General features: G+C 34.5%; 1 protein-coding gene across 1 annotated transcript in view; it reads left to right on the forward strand.

The window, feature by feature from the left end:
• The window catches only part of KPNA3 (karyopherin subunit alpha 3), a 101,226-nt gene that overhangs the window by 49,138 nt on the left and 32,001 nt on the right, over nucleotides 1-20,087 (forward strand). The window contains exons 2-6 of the mRNA XM_047866786.1: nucleotides 2,221-2,265; nucleotides 18,649-18,738; nucleotides 18,928-18,957; nucleotides 19,044-19,096; nucleotides 19,229-19,324. Of these exons, the coding sequence (XP_047722742.1) occupies nucleotides 2,221-2,265; nucleotides 18,649-18,738; nucleotides 18,928-18,957; nucleotides 19,044-19,096; nucleotides 19,229-19,324 (314 nt within the window). The remainder of the gene's footprint in view (nucleotides 1-2,220; nucleotides 2,266-18,648; nucleotides 18,739-18,927; nucleotides 18,958-19,043; nucleotides 19,097-19,228; nucleotides 19,325-20,087) is intronic.

A 20,087-nucleotide genomic window follows, 5' to 3' on the forward strand; every position in this document is an offset into this window, starting at 1 on the left:
ATATCTTGAACAATTCCATTTTGGCAATAAAAAGCTATTTCCAATATCTCTTTTATACTAATTAACAAACCACTCCCTAAATTCAGATGTTGGTATTCGAAGCACTTATTAACTGGGAGCTAACTTCTGATATGGGTGCTTTAAATGCTAGCTAACCCACTGTGAAGTGTGGATTCTTAATTTAGGGAACTTCAGAAGTTGACTCACTACTCCTATGGATCCTGAAGTGTTTTGATGTGAATTACAATATAGCATTAACTTGATCATATTTTTTAAGGGATATGTTGCCTGGATCTTTTTTGTTGTATTCCTATCATAACAGTTCATAAACAAGTGTAGTTGTTATTGCAATTAAAATATTTTTTTCTAATAAAATAAGATAAAAACAGGGAGGCAAACCATAGACATTCTTAATTATAGACAACAAACCAAGGGTTGCTGGAGAGGAGGTAGGTAGGGGGAAGTAGGCTAATTGGGTGATGGGCATTAAGGCGGGCACTTGTGATAAGCACTAGGTGTTATATGTAAGTGATGAATCACTAAATTCTACTCCTGAAACCAATTAAAAAAAAAAAAGATATTTTTTTTTCTTCTCTGTTCCAGTAACAGTTGAATTAGATATTCATGTAGGCAAATAAATTTTAACAGCAGTATAGTTCTAATCTTCAGTGAATCAAGACAATTTAGAGTTATCAAATTAATATTAGTATTTGAAGATTGCTCAACATTTATTACCATTCTTTATGATAAATATATGAAGCAGTCTGTGTATTAAGCAGTCTCTGTATTAATACTATTAAAGTCAAAACACAGAAACATAGTATAGAATTAGATTCAAGGTTGTCTTTCTACTGTTGAACCCTAATAGTGATAATAATTTTGTCAGTGCATCATTTCATTACATTAAATGAATGCTACTAATTTGAATTTTGTTTGGCAGTTTTGTTTACATTTAATATATATCTATAGTTAAGCATAAGTTTAGATTAATATTTCGGTATATTTAGCAAACTTTATAATTTGATTTTCATGGGGTTTCTCCCCAAAGGAGAATTTATCACTGCAATTTAAGAAAACTTGACAGCGATACCATACAAAAGAATTATCAAATAAAATAGTAGCATACTGAGTCTGGCAATATATTATAATAATATACCATGACCATGTAACCTTTATGTAGCCTTTAGTCCAAAACTGTAAGGATTTTACATACTTACATATATAATAAAATAATTCATTGTATCAGCATATCAAGGGAGAGAGGGGATATCTAATCATTTCAGTCATTCCTGATAAGACATGGCTGATGGAGCCTCTCAGTAAACTTCGAAGGATACTTCTTTGGGGGCACCTGGGTGGCTCAATCCGTTCCGATTCTTGATTTCGTCTCAGGTCATGACCTCATGGTTCTGAGATTGAGCCCCATGTCAACATGGAGCCTGCTTGGGATTCTCTCTCCCTTTTTCTCTGCCCTTCTCCTGTCTGTGTGCTCTCTCTCTCAAAACAAATAAACATTTAAAAAAAAAAAGGATACTTGTTTGCCTTTTGATACAAAATATCTATCCCAAATTTATTTTCCTTTTCATGTGGTTTTAAGGCCATGACAATGAGTTCTTTACTTTTTTAAAACATGAATCATTTGAGATAGATTTAATTGGTTGTAAACAACAAAAACCAACTCTGGCTGATTTAAGGAAAAACAATTTTTTGGAAACATATGGGTAGTTCATAGAATGAGTAGCAACACCTGAGAACTGGGAATAGAACCTACTCTTTTTTTTTTCCTTTCCACTTTGCTCAGGGTTCAGAGTTATGAGGGAGAGAGTTCTGCTGGCATGGTTTTGGTCTCATGCCCTATTCAAAACGAGGACAGAGTGAGATACTTTAATAGGCAGTTCCATCAGGGCAGTCTACAGCAGAGGATATATAATTCCACAGAGAAACCTGGGTGCAGTTAGGAAAGGGGAATGGATTCTAGGCAGCCAAGCCCCACCTCATGTTCCCCCCAAAATTAACCAACAGATATCCAGTAAAATAGACAGGAGTTTTGGCTTTTTAACCTCCTATATTTCATTCAAAGTCTAAAACTGACCAATCCTTAACCCTTAAAGAGCAATTACTTCTAAAAATTTTTTTAAATATTAAATGCCTAAGACCTTAACGTATCTACTAGCAGTGTCAATATTTAGGTACTTAAATATTCTTTATTTTTCTTTTTAGACAATGCGAAGACACCGAAATGAAGTGACAGTTGAACTGCGAAAGGTAAGAACGTAAAGTAACAGAAACAGAAAGTAAATAGGAGATTTTTCTGATTTTTAAAATTCTGTATGACTTGAATAATGAAAATACTGTGCAAATTAGTGATCAACCCTAAACCACACAGCATATACATCATTAAATAGTTTATAATGGTATATTTTGAAAGCTTTCATTTATTGAGGTGCTATGTACTGTGTGAAGTACTTTAAAATGCCAGCATTGAAATTGTCACATCTGATGAAATTAGATACTCTTGTGGGTTTTTCCTTAATATCCTCTTTTTTTTAGGCTATGTGCCAGACAGGATTCCTCCACCTTCTTCGTGTAAAAGTTATACATACTTGTTCAAGATTCTTTAGAAAAATAAAAGTAGAATAACCTTACATCTTACCAATTAAATGCAACTGCTGTTAAACTTTATTGTATTTTCATCTATTTTTTTGGAGGACTTTAGAGTTACCTTTATGATACTGTGTTTTCATGCAAGCACATTTTATTTGAAGCAAATATTTCAGTTGCCAATCAAGAAAATACACATAATTGGGCACCTAGGTAGGTTAGTTGGTTAAGCATCCAACTCTTGGTTTTGGCTCAGGTTCATGAGTATGAGCCCCGCATTGGACATTGTGCTGACAATGAGGAGCCTGCTTGGGATTCTCTGTCTGTGTCTCTGTCTCTGTCTCTGTCTCTCTCTCTCTCTCTCTCTCTCTCTCTCTGCCCCTCCCCCACTTGTGCCGTCTCTGTCTCGAAATAAATAAAATAAAAACTTAAAAAAAAATACACATAACTAGTTCTCTATATTATGTGTACATTTAAAAAAATATATTTTGGAACTTATATTCAAATCTTTGTGTTTGTTTTAGGTTAGATCCTTTTCTTCACTCCTGAAATTCCTAAATTAAAATTATCATCTTAAAATTTTTCAGTTTTAAAGAGAAGGAAAGTCTTGATTCTGAGAGTAACACTCTCCCAGTCACTAAAACTAAATAGACCTGTGCATTTATGTACTTAATATGTATTTATTTAATACCCATTTGGGGTCATGAATTTTTACCCAGCATCAATTGTTTATGCTCATAAATAGTATATAGTTACTGAAATTCATTCTCCTGCAACCCCTCCCCCCAATCTTTATTACAATTGAAAAATGCTTGCTAAATCCAGTGTTATTTCAACTCCTTAACCTCTTCAAAGATACTTACCAATTAACAACAGTGATTTGGCAATTATATTTTCAAGTTTTTTCACATCCTTGGTTCATCCTTGAGAAGTCAACTAGCTAAATAAAGAGTGAGGTAGGCTCCTTGCCAGTCTGAACACTTTGTACCTAGCTTCTTTTTTTTTTTTTTTTCTTTTCTTTTCTTTTAAACTTTTTATTAGCATATAACATACATAGAAAAAAGTCAGGGGCGCCCGGGTGGCTCAGTTGGTTGAGCGTCCGACTTCGGCTCAGGTCATGATCTCACAGTTCGTGAGTTTGAGCCCCACATCGGGCTCTGTGCTGACAGCTCACAGCCTGGAGCCTGTTTCCGATTCCGTGTCTCCCTCTCTCTCTGCCCCATCCCCACTCATACTCTGTCTCTCTCTGTCTTAAAAATAAATAAAACATTAAAAAAAATTTTTTTAAATAAAAAAAGTCAACACATCTTAAGCTTGATCAGTTTTCACAAAGTGAACTGTTATACAGTTATCTGTATAATAAGCTTCTGGATCAAGAAAGAACATTACTTGTATTCCAAGGCTCCTTCCAATTTACTCCTTTTCCCCAAGGGTAACCATTATCCTGATATTTAATATTATAGATTATTTTGCATAGTTTGAACTTTATGTAAATAGAACAGTAAGTGTCCTTTTGTGTCTGGTTTTTCATTCATCATGTGAAGATCATTCTTCTTAATAGAGACAGTAGGAATGGTAGGAATAAAACATCTGTTAACATTATACCAGCTATCCCCAGATGTGGGCCTTTACTTTCCCTTAAATTTTCATGCTTGGAATACAACTCAAAACTTTTATATTGGTCCTGGTATTATTCAGAATCCTCCTCTTGTTTTAAGCTTTTTAGCCCTTCAAATATGCTTATTAATTTAAGCTATTCACTTGTCTTAATATTTGGTTGTTTGTTCCTTCTTCTATAGTTGTACTGTCTTCTGTATTTAATTTATAGAATTAAAATTTCTTGCTTGTCACAGTACATCTTTTTTAATATCCACTTTGTTTGCCTTAGAGTCCTCTTATTCTTTTTATTCCTAAAAAAGAATTATTCCTTTCCGGTTACTAGAATTAGTTCCTAGAAATTCTTATAGAAGGACCAAAAATGAAATTAATTAAGGAAATCTCAAGAAATTTCCTTACTTCACATTTCAGAATTCCCTGAGTAAGCCCCAGAATGTGAACAGTTCCTGAAACAAAGCCTAAACTTCAAACAAAGCTTAATTGATTTTGATACCATTCTGTAGAGGTATGAGAGCCCTTCAAGAGAAGATTCCTTTATTCTTTATGGTCAGAGTGTCTGTCTACTTCTAGCCTTGCTATCTCTATAGCTCCATTAAGGAGAAAATCACAGCATTGTCGTTAATGACATTGAGATTCTTGTTAATACAAGAAAACTAGTTTCCAGAGTTTCATAGATGAGCTCTATTTTTATTAGATTGTAATCATCTTAAGTGAAGGTAATAACCACACTCCCCCACTGCTAGTACTCCCAAATCTCTCTCCCAGCCCATCCCTAAATGCTTAGTCAAATTCTGGACCAATAGTTCATACTCATTAAATGCTAATTTTCAAGAATGAAATTGATTATGATATCTTAAAATTTTCTGTGCATTTAAATAATTTATTGAATTTTCAAGAAAAAATACTATAGCTACAGAGCAGTGCTACTCAAAAGTCCTAATCTGTGACAAGTTAGGGAGCTTATGTCAAAATACTAAACAAGGGACTGACTGCTTCCTTTTCCAAAAAAATCCTTCTGCGTAAATAAATAATGTAAATAAACAATGTGTATAGTTTGACAATCGATTTCTGGCAAAATCTCCATATTTTGGGGCAGACCTGTAACATAGAGTTTGAGAAAATCTTAGCCAGTCCAAGGACTGTACTTTGTTTTTTGGTTTTTTTTTTATGTTTATTTATTCTTGAGACAGAGACAGAGCATGAACAGGGGAGGGGCAGAGAGAGAGGGAGACACAGAATCCGAAGCAGGCTCCAGGCTCTGAGCTGCCAGCACAGAGCCCGATGCAGGGCTCGAACCCACGAACTGTGAGATCATGACCTGAGCTGAAGTCGGATGCTTAACTGACTGAGCCACCCAGGCGCCCCTAAGGACTATACTTTGAATAACATTGATACTGCTCTGTCAGATTAAAGATGAATTCTAGTTATTAATATGTAGTGTTTTACTGGCCTCAAATTTTTTTCTCTGAACTTTTTTGCCTTTACCTCCTTGATATTTTACTTTCCTATTTAATTAGGTACTTATGCATCAACACTTACACAGAGGTCTGTACTTCTGTTTTAGATCATGTTGTAAACAGAGTCACATAGGAATTAAATAACTTGCCTAAAATCACACAGCTGATAAATGGGAAAGCTCTTAACCATTAGGCTATAATGCCTCTCAATATAAATGTTTGTTCATTTATATGTATTTATTTATTTATTTATTTATTTAAATAAATTTATTTAAATATATTTATTTTTTATATTTAAATATATTTAAATATATATTAAATATTAAATATATTTAAATATATATTAAATATTAAATATATTTAAATATATTTAAATAAATTTATTTATTTAAATAAATTTATTTGCCTCATGAGTTGAAAATCCATCCAAAGCCTATCACTGGCATTTTTAACTTTGGCAAATTATATTAAACTTTATATAATCTTCTCTTGGTGACTTATCAGTTAGATATCCCATAGGATTTTATTGTCATTAGATCTGGGGGTGGGGCACATTAAGTTCTTAACATAATGAAAACCACCACCAAAATGCCATACTTTCACTAATCAGATACAGTACAATTGTTTTGTTTGACCTTTTAGTAAAATATCTTTTTAAAAAAAATCCTAAGTTCCCTATATTAACAAGATAATAAAGAAAATTTATATTATCATATCAGTTGATACAGAAAAAGCATTTGACAAAATCCAACACTCATTCTTGATAAAACTCTTGATACATTGCAGATAGAACTTGCTCAACTTTTTTTTTAATTTTATTTTTTATTTTTAAAAGAGAGCACAAGCTGGGGAAGGGCAGAGAGAGAGGGAGACACAGAATCTGAAGCAGGCTCCAGGCTTCAGGCTGTTGGCAAAGAGCCCAACGCGGAGTTCGAACTCGTGAACCATGAGATCATGACCTGAGCCAAAGTTGGATGCTTAACCGACTGAGCCACCCAGGTGCCCCTAGAACTTGATCAACTTGATAAAGAACATCTGCAAAAAAACCTACAGCTAACATCATACTTAATGGTGAAAAGACTGAATAGTTTCCCCCTAAGATCTGAGAACAAGGCAGGATGCCTATTCTTACTGCTCTTATTTAATATAGAATCTGCAAAAAAGCTCCTAGAATTAATAATTGAGTTCAGCAAAGTCACAGAAACAAGATTAACATGTAAAAGTCTATCACTTATATATGCTAACAATGAACATGCAGAAACCAAAATTAAAAGCACAATACCATTTATAGCCACTCTGAAGAAAATAAAATACTTTGTTATACATTAACAAAACATGTATAGGATATGTATGGTGAATATTATAAAATGCTGATGGAAGAAATCAAGTAAGACTTAAGTAAATGGAGAGATGTATACTGTGGTCATGAACTGGAAAATTCATCATAGTAAAGATGCCTATTCTCTGATCTATTGGTTTAATGGAGTTTTTATCAAAATCCCACCAAAGTCTTTTTGTAGACCAGACCAGCTTATTCGGAAATGTATATGGAAAGGCACAGACTCTACAAACCTAAAACAATCCTGACAAAGAATAACATAGAAGCAATTGCTCTACCCAATATTAAGGCTCTTGGACACATTTATCAATGGAACAGAAGATAAAACCCAGAAACAAATCCACACAAATACACTCAAGTTACTTTTAGCAGGTGCGAAACCAATTCAATGGAGGAAGAATATCGTTTTTAGCAAATGGTACTAGAACAGTTGGAAATTCATGAGCAAAAATAAATAAATAAATAAATAAATAAATAAATAAATAACCTCAACCTAATTGTCACACCTATACAAAAACACAAAATGGATCCTAGATTTAAATGTAAAACATAAAACTATAAATGGAGGGAAATTTTCAGGATCCAGAGCCAGGCGAAGAGTTTTTATAGTTGACCACAAAAGCATAATCCATAAAAAGAAAGTTGGAGCTTAACAAATTAAAAAATTTTATTCTGTGAAAACCCATGTGAAGAAGATGAAAATAAAAACTAGAGGCAAGAAGAAAACCACACATCCAATACAGGACTAGTATCTAGCATATATAATGAACTCTTAAATGTTAATATTAAAAAAAATCAAAAAACAAAAAAGAGTCTAATTAGAAAATGGGCAAAGATGGAAGAGATATTTCAGTGAAGGATGTATACAGATGGTACTTATGATGATGATGATTATTAATACATGATTAGCCATCAGAGAACTATGGATTAAAACCAACTAAGCAAGCATCTATCAGAATGGCTAAAATAAACAATAATGACAACATGAAAAGCTAGTGAAGATGCAGATAAATTGGTTAAATCATATGTTGCTGATGAGAATGTGGAATGGTATAATCACTCTGGAAAACATGTAGCTGCTATATAACCACCAGTTATACTCCTACTCATTTATTCCAGAGATATGAAAACTGGTATTCATACAAAACCTGTACATGAATGTTTGTAACAGCTTTATTTTGGAATAGCCATAACCTGGGACCAACCCAGATGTCTTTAAAGGGTAATTGGTTAAACTTTAGCATGTCTTTGCCATGAAATGCCATTCCGCAATTAAAAGGAACAAGCTGTTAATAGATGCAACAACTTATACAAATATTTAGGGAATTATGCTGAGCAAAAGAAAGCCCATCACAAAAAGGTTATATACTGTGTGATTCCGTGTATATAACATTTTTGAAGTGACAAAATTTTAGGAATGAAGGGTAGATTAGTGGTTGCCAAGGGTTAGATACAGGGAGAGGGAGGTTGTTTGCTTATAAAAAGGCAACAGGAGGGCATCTTCTGTTTTTGGAACTGTTCAGTATTTTGACTAAAATCATGGATATATGAACCTGTGTAGGTGATAAAACTGTATAGATTTAATACACTTTAAACATTCATACAGTGAATACAGGTAAGACAGGAAATCTGAATAAGATCAAGGGATTATATCAGTGTCAATGTCTTGGTTGTGATATTATACTATAGTTCTGCAAAATGTTAATTAAGAGAACCTGAGCTAGAGATTTCTGCATTGTTTCGTGTAACTGCATTCAAATTTACAATTATCTCAATCAAAACTTAATGAAATGCTGTTATTGGTTTTAATGCTGAATTAGTTTTTTTCTTTTTTCTTTTAAATCCAGTTAGTTAACATATAGTGAACTTTCAGGTGTATGTACACCTTTCTGTTGTAAAACTGTACAACTTTCAGGTGTACAATATAGTGGTTCAACACTTCCATACAACTGAATGCTCATCACAAGTGCAGTCCTTAATCCCCATCACCTATTTAACCCCTCCACCTCTCCACCTCCCCTCTGGTACCCATCAGTTTGTTCTCTATAATTAAGAGTCTGTTTCTTGGTTTGTCTCTCTGTCTCCTTTTTTTCTTCTTGCTCATTTGTTTTATAAATGAAACCATATGAGGGAAATCATATGGTATTTGTCTTTCTCTGAATTATTTCGCTTAGCATAATACTCTCTGGCTCCATCCATGTCATTGTAAATGGGAAGACTTCATTCTTTTTAGGCCTGAATAATATATACATATACTGTATCTTCTTTATGCATTCATCAATCAGTGGACATTTGGGCTGTTTCCATATCTTGGCTATTGTAAAGAACGCTGTGATAAACATTGAGTTCCACATATCCCTTTGAATTAGTGTTTTTATATTCTTTAGGTAAATACCCACTAGCGTGATTGCTGGATTATAGGGTAGATCTATTTTTAGTTTCTTGAGGAAACTCCATACTGTTTTCCAGAGTGGCTATACCAGTTCTCATTCCCATTGATAGTGCACAAGGGTTCCTTTTTCTCCACCTCCTTACTAACACTTGTTCTTTTTGTGTTTTTGATTTTAGCCATTCCAACAGGGTGAGGTGATATGTCATTGAAGTTTTGATTTGCATTTCCCTGATGATAAATGATGACAAGCACCTTTTCATGTGTCTGTTGACCATAGTTATGTCTTTGGAGAAATGTCTGTTTATGTCTTCTGCCCATTTAAAAAAAATTTTTTTTTCTTAATGTTTATTTATTTTTGACAGAGAGGAGAGAGAGAGAGAGAGAGACAGAGCATGAGTGGGGGGAGGGGCAGAGAGAAGGAGACCCAGAATTCGAAGTAGGCTCCAGGCTCTGAGCTGTCAGCACAGAGCCCGACACGGGGCCTGAACTCACAGAGTGCGAGATCATGACCTGAGCCAAAGTTGGACGCTCAATCTACTGAGCCACCCAGGCACCCCTGCCCATTTTTTAATTGGGTTATTTATCTTGGGGGTATTGAGTTTTGTAAATTCTTTGTATATTTTGAATATGTCATTTACAAATATCTTCTCCCATTCTGTATGTAGGTTTCCTTTTAGTCTTGATTGTTTTCTTCACTATGTAGAAGCTTTTATTTTGATGTAGGCCCAATAGGTTTATTTTTGCTTTTGTTTCCCTTGCCTCAGGAAACATATCTAGAAAAAAGCTTTTATAGCTGATGTCAAAGAGGTTATTGCCTGTGTTCTCTTCTAGGATTCTTATGGTTTCAGTTCTCATATTTAGGTCTTTAACCCATTTTGAATTTATTTTTGTGTTTGGTGAAGAAAGTGATCCAGTTTCTTTTGCATGTTACTGTCCAAGTTTCCCAGCACCATTTGTTGAAGAGACTGTCCTTTTCCCATTGGATATTCTTTCCTGCCTTGTCAAAGATTAATTGACCATATAGTTGTGGGTTTATTACTGGGTTTTCTATTCTCTTCTGTTGACCTATATGTCTATTTTTGTGCCAGTACCATAATGTCTTGATGACTACAGCATTGTAATACAACTTGAAGTCTGGAATTGTGATGCCTCCAGCTTTGCTTTTCTTTTTCAAGATTACTTTGACTATTTGGGGTCTTTTGTGGTTCCATACAAATTTTAGAATTGTTTGTTCTAGTTGTGTGGAAAATGCTATTGGTATTTTGTTGGGTTTTTTTATGTTTATTTATTTTTGAGAGAAACAGAGCACTAGCAGGTGAGGGGGGAGAGAGAGAGAGAGAGAGAGAGAGAGAGAGAGAGAGAGAGAAAGAGAAAGAGAAAGAGAAAGAAAAAGAATCCAAAGCAGGCTCCATCCAGGCTCTGAACTGTCAGCACGGAGCCTGACGCGGGGCTCGAACTCACAAACTCTGAGATCGTGACCTGAGCCAAAGTCGGACACTCAACCGACTGAGCCACTCAGGTGCCCCGCCTTCAGTTTCTTTCTTCAGTGTTTTTACAGTTTTCAGAGTACCAGTGTTTCACTTCTTTGGTTAGGTGTATTCCTCGGTATCTTGTTATTTTGGGTGCAGCTATAACTGAGAGTTTTTTCTTAATTTCTCTTTCTGCTGCTTCATTGTTCGTATATAGAAATGCAACAGATTTCTGTATGTTGATTATGTATCCTGCCACTTTACTGAGTCATTTGCCAGTTTTCACAGTTTTTTGGTAGAATCGTTCAGATTTTCCATACAGAGTATCATTCATCTGCAAAGAGTGAGAGTTTTACTTCTTCCTCACCAGTTTGGATGCCTTGTATTTCTTTTTGTTGTCTGATTGCTGTGCCTAGGACTTGCAGCACTATGTTGAATGAAAGTGGGTAGAGTGGACACATCCCTGTCTTGTTCCTGACCTTAGAGGAAAAGCTCTCAGTTTTTTCCTATTAAGGATAATGTTAGCTGTAGGTTTTTCATAAATGGACTTTATTATGTTCCCTCTAAACCTACTTTGTTGAGGTTTTTTTGTCATGAATGGATGTTGTACTTTCGTCAAATGCTTTTCCAATGTCTTTTGAAATGATCATATGTAAAACTTTGCTTAATAAATGAGAATCCAAAAGAAAGCAGCAGTTGTTTGATGAGATTAGCTAAGTGATCCTTCAGGAAAAATAATTTCTGTTACGTTGTCAGATTTTTACCTGATTGCTGAACCAGTAGTGTTTTGGTTTAAAAGAAATTAATCAGAGTATAATACACTGAGCAGAGTGGCCAAAATGTAAATATAACATATAAAACTTGTGGGTGACTATCCTTATGTCTGCACAGCAGTAGTATCATTTCATAAATGTTAATATTGAAGAGAAGGCCTTATCTTGTGAGCCTTTTTTCCTACTTCTTTAGAAGCCTTTAGATAAAAAATAAATAAATAAATAAAGCAAGTAGTAAAATATATCTAAGAAACAGCTCTGTAACCAGCCACAACCTGGGTTCAAATCTTATCTGATATTTCCTAGGTATATAATTTAATTTATCCAGGTTCTCTGTATCTTCATTTACTGCTCTGTGAAATAAAAGTAATTTTATTTTTAATTTTACAGGAACTAAAGCTAGATAAGAATTTAACACAATGAATGTATTGCTGGATAAAAACAAATTTAATTCTGTTGCATTCAAAGTGGGGCTGATAGATATTTTTTTCATAACGTGTTTAAGAAGTGATTGCTGGGGATGTCTCAGTCAGTTAAGTGTCTGACTTCGCTTCAGGTCATGATCCAGCAGTTAGTTTGAGTGTGAATCCTGCATTGGGCTCTGTACTGACAGTGTGGAGCTTGCTTGGGATTCTCTCTCTCTCTCTCTCTCTCTCAAAATAAACTTTAAAAAAAAAGTGATTGCTTATTCCACAGATTTAGGTATAGAATTTAGATATAGAATGTACTTTTTCAAGATGAAGAGAGAAATTTGGGAATGAAAAAGAACTTTATATAGACATCAATGTATAGAATTTGTTAACTCAGAAAATACTAGGTGAGTCTTAAGAAATTGCCCATAAGTAACCTTTTTAACATACAAAGTGGCCATTCCCTGTAGTTCAACCCTAATAGTCAGAAAACAGAAAGTCTAAATAGGTTAAGTATATAGTTGGGTAATAGATTAATAATAGGTTTTTAAAGGAACTTTAAAAATGGATCATGTGTTTGTGTGTGTGAGAGAGAGAGAGAGATTGAACATAAAGTAGGTGTTGAAACTAGGGTCGTTCCCATATCTTTTGAGCTCCCCTCCCACTTGATGAAAGAGATGCCTTTTATGGATGCTGAATTTATTGTAGTACAATGTCTTAGAGGGTAAAAAATCTCTAGATTGTCAAGTAAAGGGACAGTTTAAGTTACTGGTTTGATGAAGCTCCCTTTAATGCTTAATTAAATCACCAGAAACCTGCCCAGGGATTATGTTTTCTTGGCTTATACATAGTTTTTATTAAGAGTAATGTATGATTTTCATGCCCTAGGATATTTTGGCTTACTTAGGATGCTTTCAGTTCAAATGTGGGATTCATTACTTTATTTTTGATAAAAGAAACAATTTACTAAGTAACTACAATAACTTTAAAAACAAATTAACTTGCACTTGCCTTTGAAAGCCTTTGTGGCTGGTGTGAGGGAGACAGGAGGGTTTGTGTAGATGACTGTCATTATCGAGTAACAGAATCACTACTATCTATTGGCTCAATGGAATATTTTTCTTTTCATGCAACTATAACAAGAAACCTATCCAATGACACTTGCTTTTGCCTCCTTTTCAGGATTTTGTAGAAATGTGACATCACATGGTTATTAGGTTCTTTGCTCACACTGCTTTATATAGCCTTATTCAGGTGGTGGTTTTCTACAAAATTTTGCACTGTTTCCCACATTTTACACATCTCTAATCTCATTTGAAGTGAGAGTTTCCTCTGCCTTTTTCTCCTCCTCCCCTGCAGACAAGGTGCAGATGCAGACTTCTTATAAAATCTTGCAGTTTCGGCCATTCGCATACTTCGTACTTCTCAATGATTTCATTCTTAACTTCCACTGTAATCATCTCCTTCTTACTGCCTTTCTTTTCAACCTTTTTATGCATGGGGGCTATTATATATGTTCTCACGGATGTTGACTACAGTATTAATAAACTCTTGTCGTATACTGTACTTAATGTAACTGGCAATAAGCAGCAGAGAGAAGGGTCTATATCTGCAGGCAGGCTGACCTAGAATGAAGCAAAGAATTCCTAAGCTTACTCTTGGGTGGAAAAGCAAAGGACTGTCCAGTGGTACTTTGAAGTGACAAAAAATACCCTAGTGCCAGTTGTGGGCACCTTCCAGTGTTCCGAAAAGTCACTGATTTCTGCCAAGCAGCGTGGCCTGAGACCAAGCATCCGAGCATGGGAGATGATCTCCCCACAATCCCACACTGAGAGAGTGAGAAGAGCCATTGGCTCAGTTGTGACCACATGACATTTGGCATCACGCCCTACTCATTTACCAAATTAAAATGTATTAGAAATGTTTGCTTATCTTGTGGAACACTCGCAGAACAAGTTAGTCACAACTCAATGTTGTGCTGTATGTCCAAATACATATAAAGCAAAAATTGACAAAATTACAAGGCAGAATTTCTTAAAGACATAATCATTGTGGTAGATTTTCTTGTCAGTAATAAACACACCAATTAATAGGGGAAAGAAAAGTTAAATAACTTAATTTGCAAGTGTTTTCTAAAAAACATGTATAAAACCCCTTGAAAAATGGCTCTGTGATAGTATAAAGCTATAATTTCCAAAGTGCACTGAGGCAACATGGGGCTCCAGAGGGACATTTGGGAAATTGTGAGATTTTAAGGGAAACATCGCAACATTTAACATCTTTTAGATATCACAGAACTATTAGGGATTGATTGAGGTAGTTTATGATTTAAACATTAGATCTCACTGCATTTGTTTAATCACATATTTTGTTTAAGAGTGAAATAAAATTTTTTCCTTTCAATTTATATGCCTCCCTGCCCCCCCCCCCCACAATCTCCAACCCCACAACCCCTCAATCCCCTGCCAATGACTATTAAGTTGTTTGCACCTAACTATTTGAAAAGGATATTTAGGTGCACCTGGGTGGCTCAGTCCGTTACGTGTTACGTGCTGAACTCTTAGTTTCAGCTCAGGTCATGATCTCAGGGTTTGTGAGTTTAAGCCCTATGTTGGGCTCTGCACAGACAGCTACAGAGCCTGCTTGGGATTCTCTGTCTCCCTTTCTCTCATACCCTCCCCTGCTGTCTCTCTATCTCAAAAATAATAAATAAACATTAAAAAAAAATTTAGGTATTTCCTTTGGCCTACCCTGTGGACTGAGAAACTTCAAGAAAATCTTGTATATCAGATAAATATCAGAGTGTTGTGCAGACTATATTCTCTGATCAGCATACAGTTAAACTAGAAATCTGGGAATAAGATAGTTACAAAAACCTCATAGTGTGAAAAGAAAGAAATGAAGGAAGGGAGGGAGGGAGGAAGGAGGAAAGGAAGGAAGGACTTCTAACCTTGACCATCACAGAAATCCTAGTGGCTATTATGATTACCTAGAAATGAGCGATAGGAAAAATAATTACGTCAGAGCCTGTTGAATACAGTTAAAAAGATACTTCTCAAGAGAAATTTATAGTAAGTGGAGATATAGAACAACTAATAATAGGAATTTAAAAGGCATATTAATGTATATGTGGCATAGGTTTTAAAATATTAATACATCACTTAGTTTTTGCTGTGTAATAAACCAATCCAAAACCAAGTAGCTTCAAACAATAGCCATTTTATTCAACTAATAATTTTGTGGGTTGGCAGAGTGGTTCTTCTAGTCTGGGCCAGTTCAGCTGATATTTGCTGGGTTCCCTCATTCACTGATGATGGGTTAGCTGGTGATTAGATGATCTAAAGATGGTCTCACACAACTTTCTGGCTATTGGCTGAGACCTTGGTTGCCTTCTACATAGCCTCATCCTGTAGCAGGCTAGCACAGTGTTCACATGGTGGTTTTAGAATTGTAAGAGCAGCAAGAGAGGACATCCTTAGATGTGTAAGCAGTTTTCAAGTACGGTTGAGTAATGTCTCATTGCCAAAGCAAGTCACACAGCCATACCTGGAATCAGTGCGGGGGCAGGATCAGACTATCCAGAGGCATTGGAAGGGGGAATTACAGCCATTTTGCCGACAGTGTGCCACAATTTGATGATGAGTAATTTTTTGCCAATAGATTTGAAAACTTAGCTGAAATGACCAACTTCCTACTGGAAAAGAAAATTACCCAGCTAACTTAAGAAGAAATGAAAACCTGAATAGTTCTAAAAATAAAGAAATTATTTCAGTAGCTAAAAATGTTTAACCTCTTCTAACCTCCTGAAAAAGAAAAGGTAATCTTGCAGACAGAACTCCAGCAAACATTCAAAGAACAGGTAATTTCTTATTAAATGATTTTAGAGAAGGTAAGGAGGGAACACTGCCCAACTTGTTCTGTGAAGCTAGCAAACCCATGACGTTGAGAATGTGACCAAGACAGCATAAGAAAAGGTGCTTATAAGCCAGTTTCACTTATGAACATAGGTTTAAAAATGCGAAATAAAATGTTAGTAAATTAAATCCAGTAAAGAATAACTCTTTAAACTTTCAAGAGTGGCTCCTGAGTGGCTCAGTCGCTAAGTATCTGACTTCAGCTCAGGTCTTGATCTCACCATCCATGAGTTCGAGCCCCACGTCTAGCTCTGTGCTGACAGCTCAGAACCTGGAACCTGCTTCAGATTCTGTGTGTGTGTCTCTCTCTGCCCCTCCTCTGCCTGCACTCTGTCTCTCTCCTCTCTCAAAAATAAACATTAAAAACATTTTTTTAATTAAAAAAAATTTCAAGAACAGTTTATCCCAGGTCTTGCAAACTTGTAAATTTTACATTGCAGGGTTCTAAGTTTAACATTAGAAAGTCAATTAATTTACCCCATTACAGATGTAAGGGGAAAATTGTATGTCAATATCAATAGATGCAAAAGAAGCACAGTTTAATAAAATGAAGCACCTATTTGTGGCTGAAAAGGTAAAAGAAAAAAAATCTTAGCAAATTAGGTATAGAAATGAGCTTCCTTACCCCCCCCCCAAAAAAAAAGACTGCAAACATCATATGTCATGATAAAATGCTATCCCTGCTTTAGGCATTGTTGTTTATAAGAGGCTTTAGCTATATTTATGCTTTGTATTGCTTTTATGCCTGAAATACCTGTTGGAGTTGGAGAAATGGAGAGAGTACGATTCCTGAAAGGCCTTTGGAGGCTTCATTATTCAGACTGGAAAATAATTAGAAGAAAACAATAAAAATAGAATGGGATGAACTTAGGGAAACTTTTAAATAAATTCCAAGAGATGTTAAAATTGCCATATAAAAGATTTTAAAATTAACCATGTTACAAATCACGAAGTACAATGCATAGATGCTTTTAAGTTTTGAAACAATGTCAAACTTAAATTGTGAAATTCAAATTTGCAGTAGTACAAAAAACACTGTGCACTCTTCACTCAACACCCAGCTTCCTTGTTTGTTAGCTTTTTTCTATATTTGCCTTATTCTCTCTCTCTCTTTCTCTCTCTGATTTACACACACATACACACACTTTTTCTTAAACGAGTTAAGTTGCAGGCATAATGCCCCATTACCCTTAATATGTCAGTTCATATTTCATAAAAACATATACTTTCCTATGTAACCACATTGCATTTGTCAAATTAACACAGATAAATATTTACTGATTCATAGATCTAATTCATATTTTGCTAATTCCTAATAATGTCCTTATGAATCTAAGATCCAGTCCAGGATTAGACGTTGCACTTGTCACATTTCCTCAATCTCATCCAATCTGGTAGTTCTTCAGTTTTTATCTTTCATGACACGTTTTTCAAGAGTACACACTAGTTTTTGTAGAATGGCAGGTTTAGGTTTGTCTCATTTTCCTCCAGTGGTGGTGGTGGTTGTGGTGGGGATTTTGGTCAGGAATACCATACAAGTGGTGTTTTCTCAGTGCATCAGACCAGAAGGCACACAATGTGGATTTGTTTTTTACTCATGCTAACCCTCGCCACTTGGTTAAGATGCTGTCTGCCAAGTTTTTCCACTATAAATTAATAAGTATTTTGTGGAGAGCCACTTGAGACTGTAAAATATCAGTGCATGGATTTTAATATTTGTGAAATGTATTAATTTAAAAATGATGTAGAATTGATTGAGTAGTTGCTAAAGAAGTATGCTGTGATATAAATAGAAGTTGGTAGGTAATCTAATATTAGCATATGTATAAGCCTCAGTTTGTTTAAGATGCTTGCTTCTACATTGGACAAAAGTAGATGTACAGATAATCCAGAAAACTTCAGATATACATATATTTCCAGTTTTACCTTTCTATTTGATCTGAATTTTAACATCAATATTAATACCTCTTCAGTAACTTTCTGTTATAATCAAACACTTCTGTAAATATTGTATTGAAGACTAGGGGTACAGCCTTTGAAATTATAAATTGAAAAGGATTTTAGAAGTCATTCAGACTTTAATTTATTTAGACTTAATTATATAAACAAACTAAAAACTTAAAAGAAGATTGATTTATCCAGAGTGATATGTGAAATGGCGTATGTTGCTGCCATTACAAACTATTGAAATCCCATAAAATGTAGAAATATATTTGCTAGAAGAGAATTTTTGTTTGTAAAAGCCAGATAGCAAGAATTTAAATATAAGATATTGGCAAGTAGGTGGCATTTATGCTAATGAATTCCCTTTCCCCACATTCCCAACAAGCATACAGACCTTAACATTTGAGCATTAAACTCTTTCCCATCTAGGCAACTTCTTGCTTTAGTAAGTAGATGAAAGCTAGCATGCTAGTTGGAATGTATTTGCTAGACTGTTACAGTAATACTGCATTCCCAAATGTGAATCTTTACTAAAGATGGGGAGGCATGATATTGGTCAAAACTATCATGTTTAATGTGTGTGTGTGTATGTGTGTGTGTGTGTGTGTGTGTGTGTGTGTGTGTGTGTGTGTGAAAGCTGTACTGTTACCAGTTAATTTCATTACCAAGTCCAGAATGTGGCCCATCAATGGTTTGTAGTATACACATTTAATTCATGTTATCCTTATCCAGAACAAAAGAGATGAACACTTACTGAAAAAAAGAAATGTTCCCCAAGAAGAAAGCTTAGAAGATTCAGATGTTGATGCTGATTTTAAAGCAGTAAGTTACTTTGGTGTTATAAAGTGTTTTTACAATAATTTTATAATCAGAGAACTTCATTTTGAATTTAAGATCAATTTTATGATGATAATTAATGTATATTAACTCATAACTTTAGTAAATAGATTATTTAATAAATGTGATTTTGCTAATAAACTCTTCCCTGAACTGTCTTTTTTTTCTTTTAAGCAAAATGTAACACTAGAAGCTATATTGCAGGTATGTTATTAGTTTAATATTTGCATTTTGAAGTATTTGGAAATTGATATTTTTTAAATTTCTAAAATTCACATTTGATGTTACAGAATGCCACAAGTGATAACCCAGTGGTCCAGTTAAGTGCTGTCCAGGCTGCAAGGTAAATACTAATTTGTCTAGAGGAAGTATTATTATAGGTGTCTTAGTAATACATTGCTAGAAGTAATACATTGCTGTGTCTGTTCATAGTTTGAAAATTATAGCAATTAATTTCTTATATTTCTTTTTCTAGAAAGCTATTATCCAGTGACAGAAACCCACCAATTGATGACCTAATAAAATCTGGGATTTTACCAATTCTAGTCAAATGTCTAGAAAGGGACGATAAGTAAGTATGGATTTGAGTCCCTGTTCACTTTTTTTCACTTACCAGAAAATTTAGGATTATTATTTAACAAATGGCTTCATTTAGGTGTTCCATTTATTACGTTTTTCATTTGTTTTATATTTTTATGTAATTTTCTAATTCTGTGATCATATTCACTAGACCTAGAGTGCTTCTTTTTTTACTATTTGAAGTGTGTGTATATTTTCTAGGAAAATATTAGCTTCTGTTTATTGCCTCTTCTAACTTACCTCAAATATTTTATTTATAGTCTTTATTTATTTTGTTTTTGTTTTTAGTAATATTTTAAAACAACCCAAATAGTGTTTGAGTCACTCTTTGCTTATGAGTCTATATATAGATTAACCTCATGACTGAGTCAACATGAATGGTTTCCAGAACCGAGTGGCTCTTACCCTGGGAATATTCCAGCTAATCCACTGATCTTCTGTGAAGTCTTTAACAGAACTCCAACCATGATTAATTGTCTAATGTCATGCTTTTTATTTGCAGTAGATTAAAAATCAGGTTATACTTTTCCAGAATAGAAAGGAAAAAACACTACTTTGTACCTTTTAAGGTACAGCCCCATTTCTGTTAGTGTTCAGAGATATCTTGGTGTGTTGTATCTTACACCTCATCAGTTTGAATTAAGTGCGAAGAATGTGAGTTTTAACTTCACAAAGTATTTTAAAACAAATGCTAGTTTTGCATTTGAGAGTATTTAGACTAAAATTTGGTGTGTTTTGCTAAATGTTGTCTTAAG

The sequence above is a fragment of the Prionailurus viverrinus genome, chromosome A1 (assembly GCF_022837055.1).
Source record: "Prionailurus viverrinus isolate Anna chromosome A1, UM_Priviv_1.0, whole genome shotgun sequence".
Taxonomy (NCBI): Eukaryota; Metazoa; Chordata; class Mammalia; order Carnivora; family Felidae; genus Prionailurus; species Prionailurus viverrinus.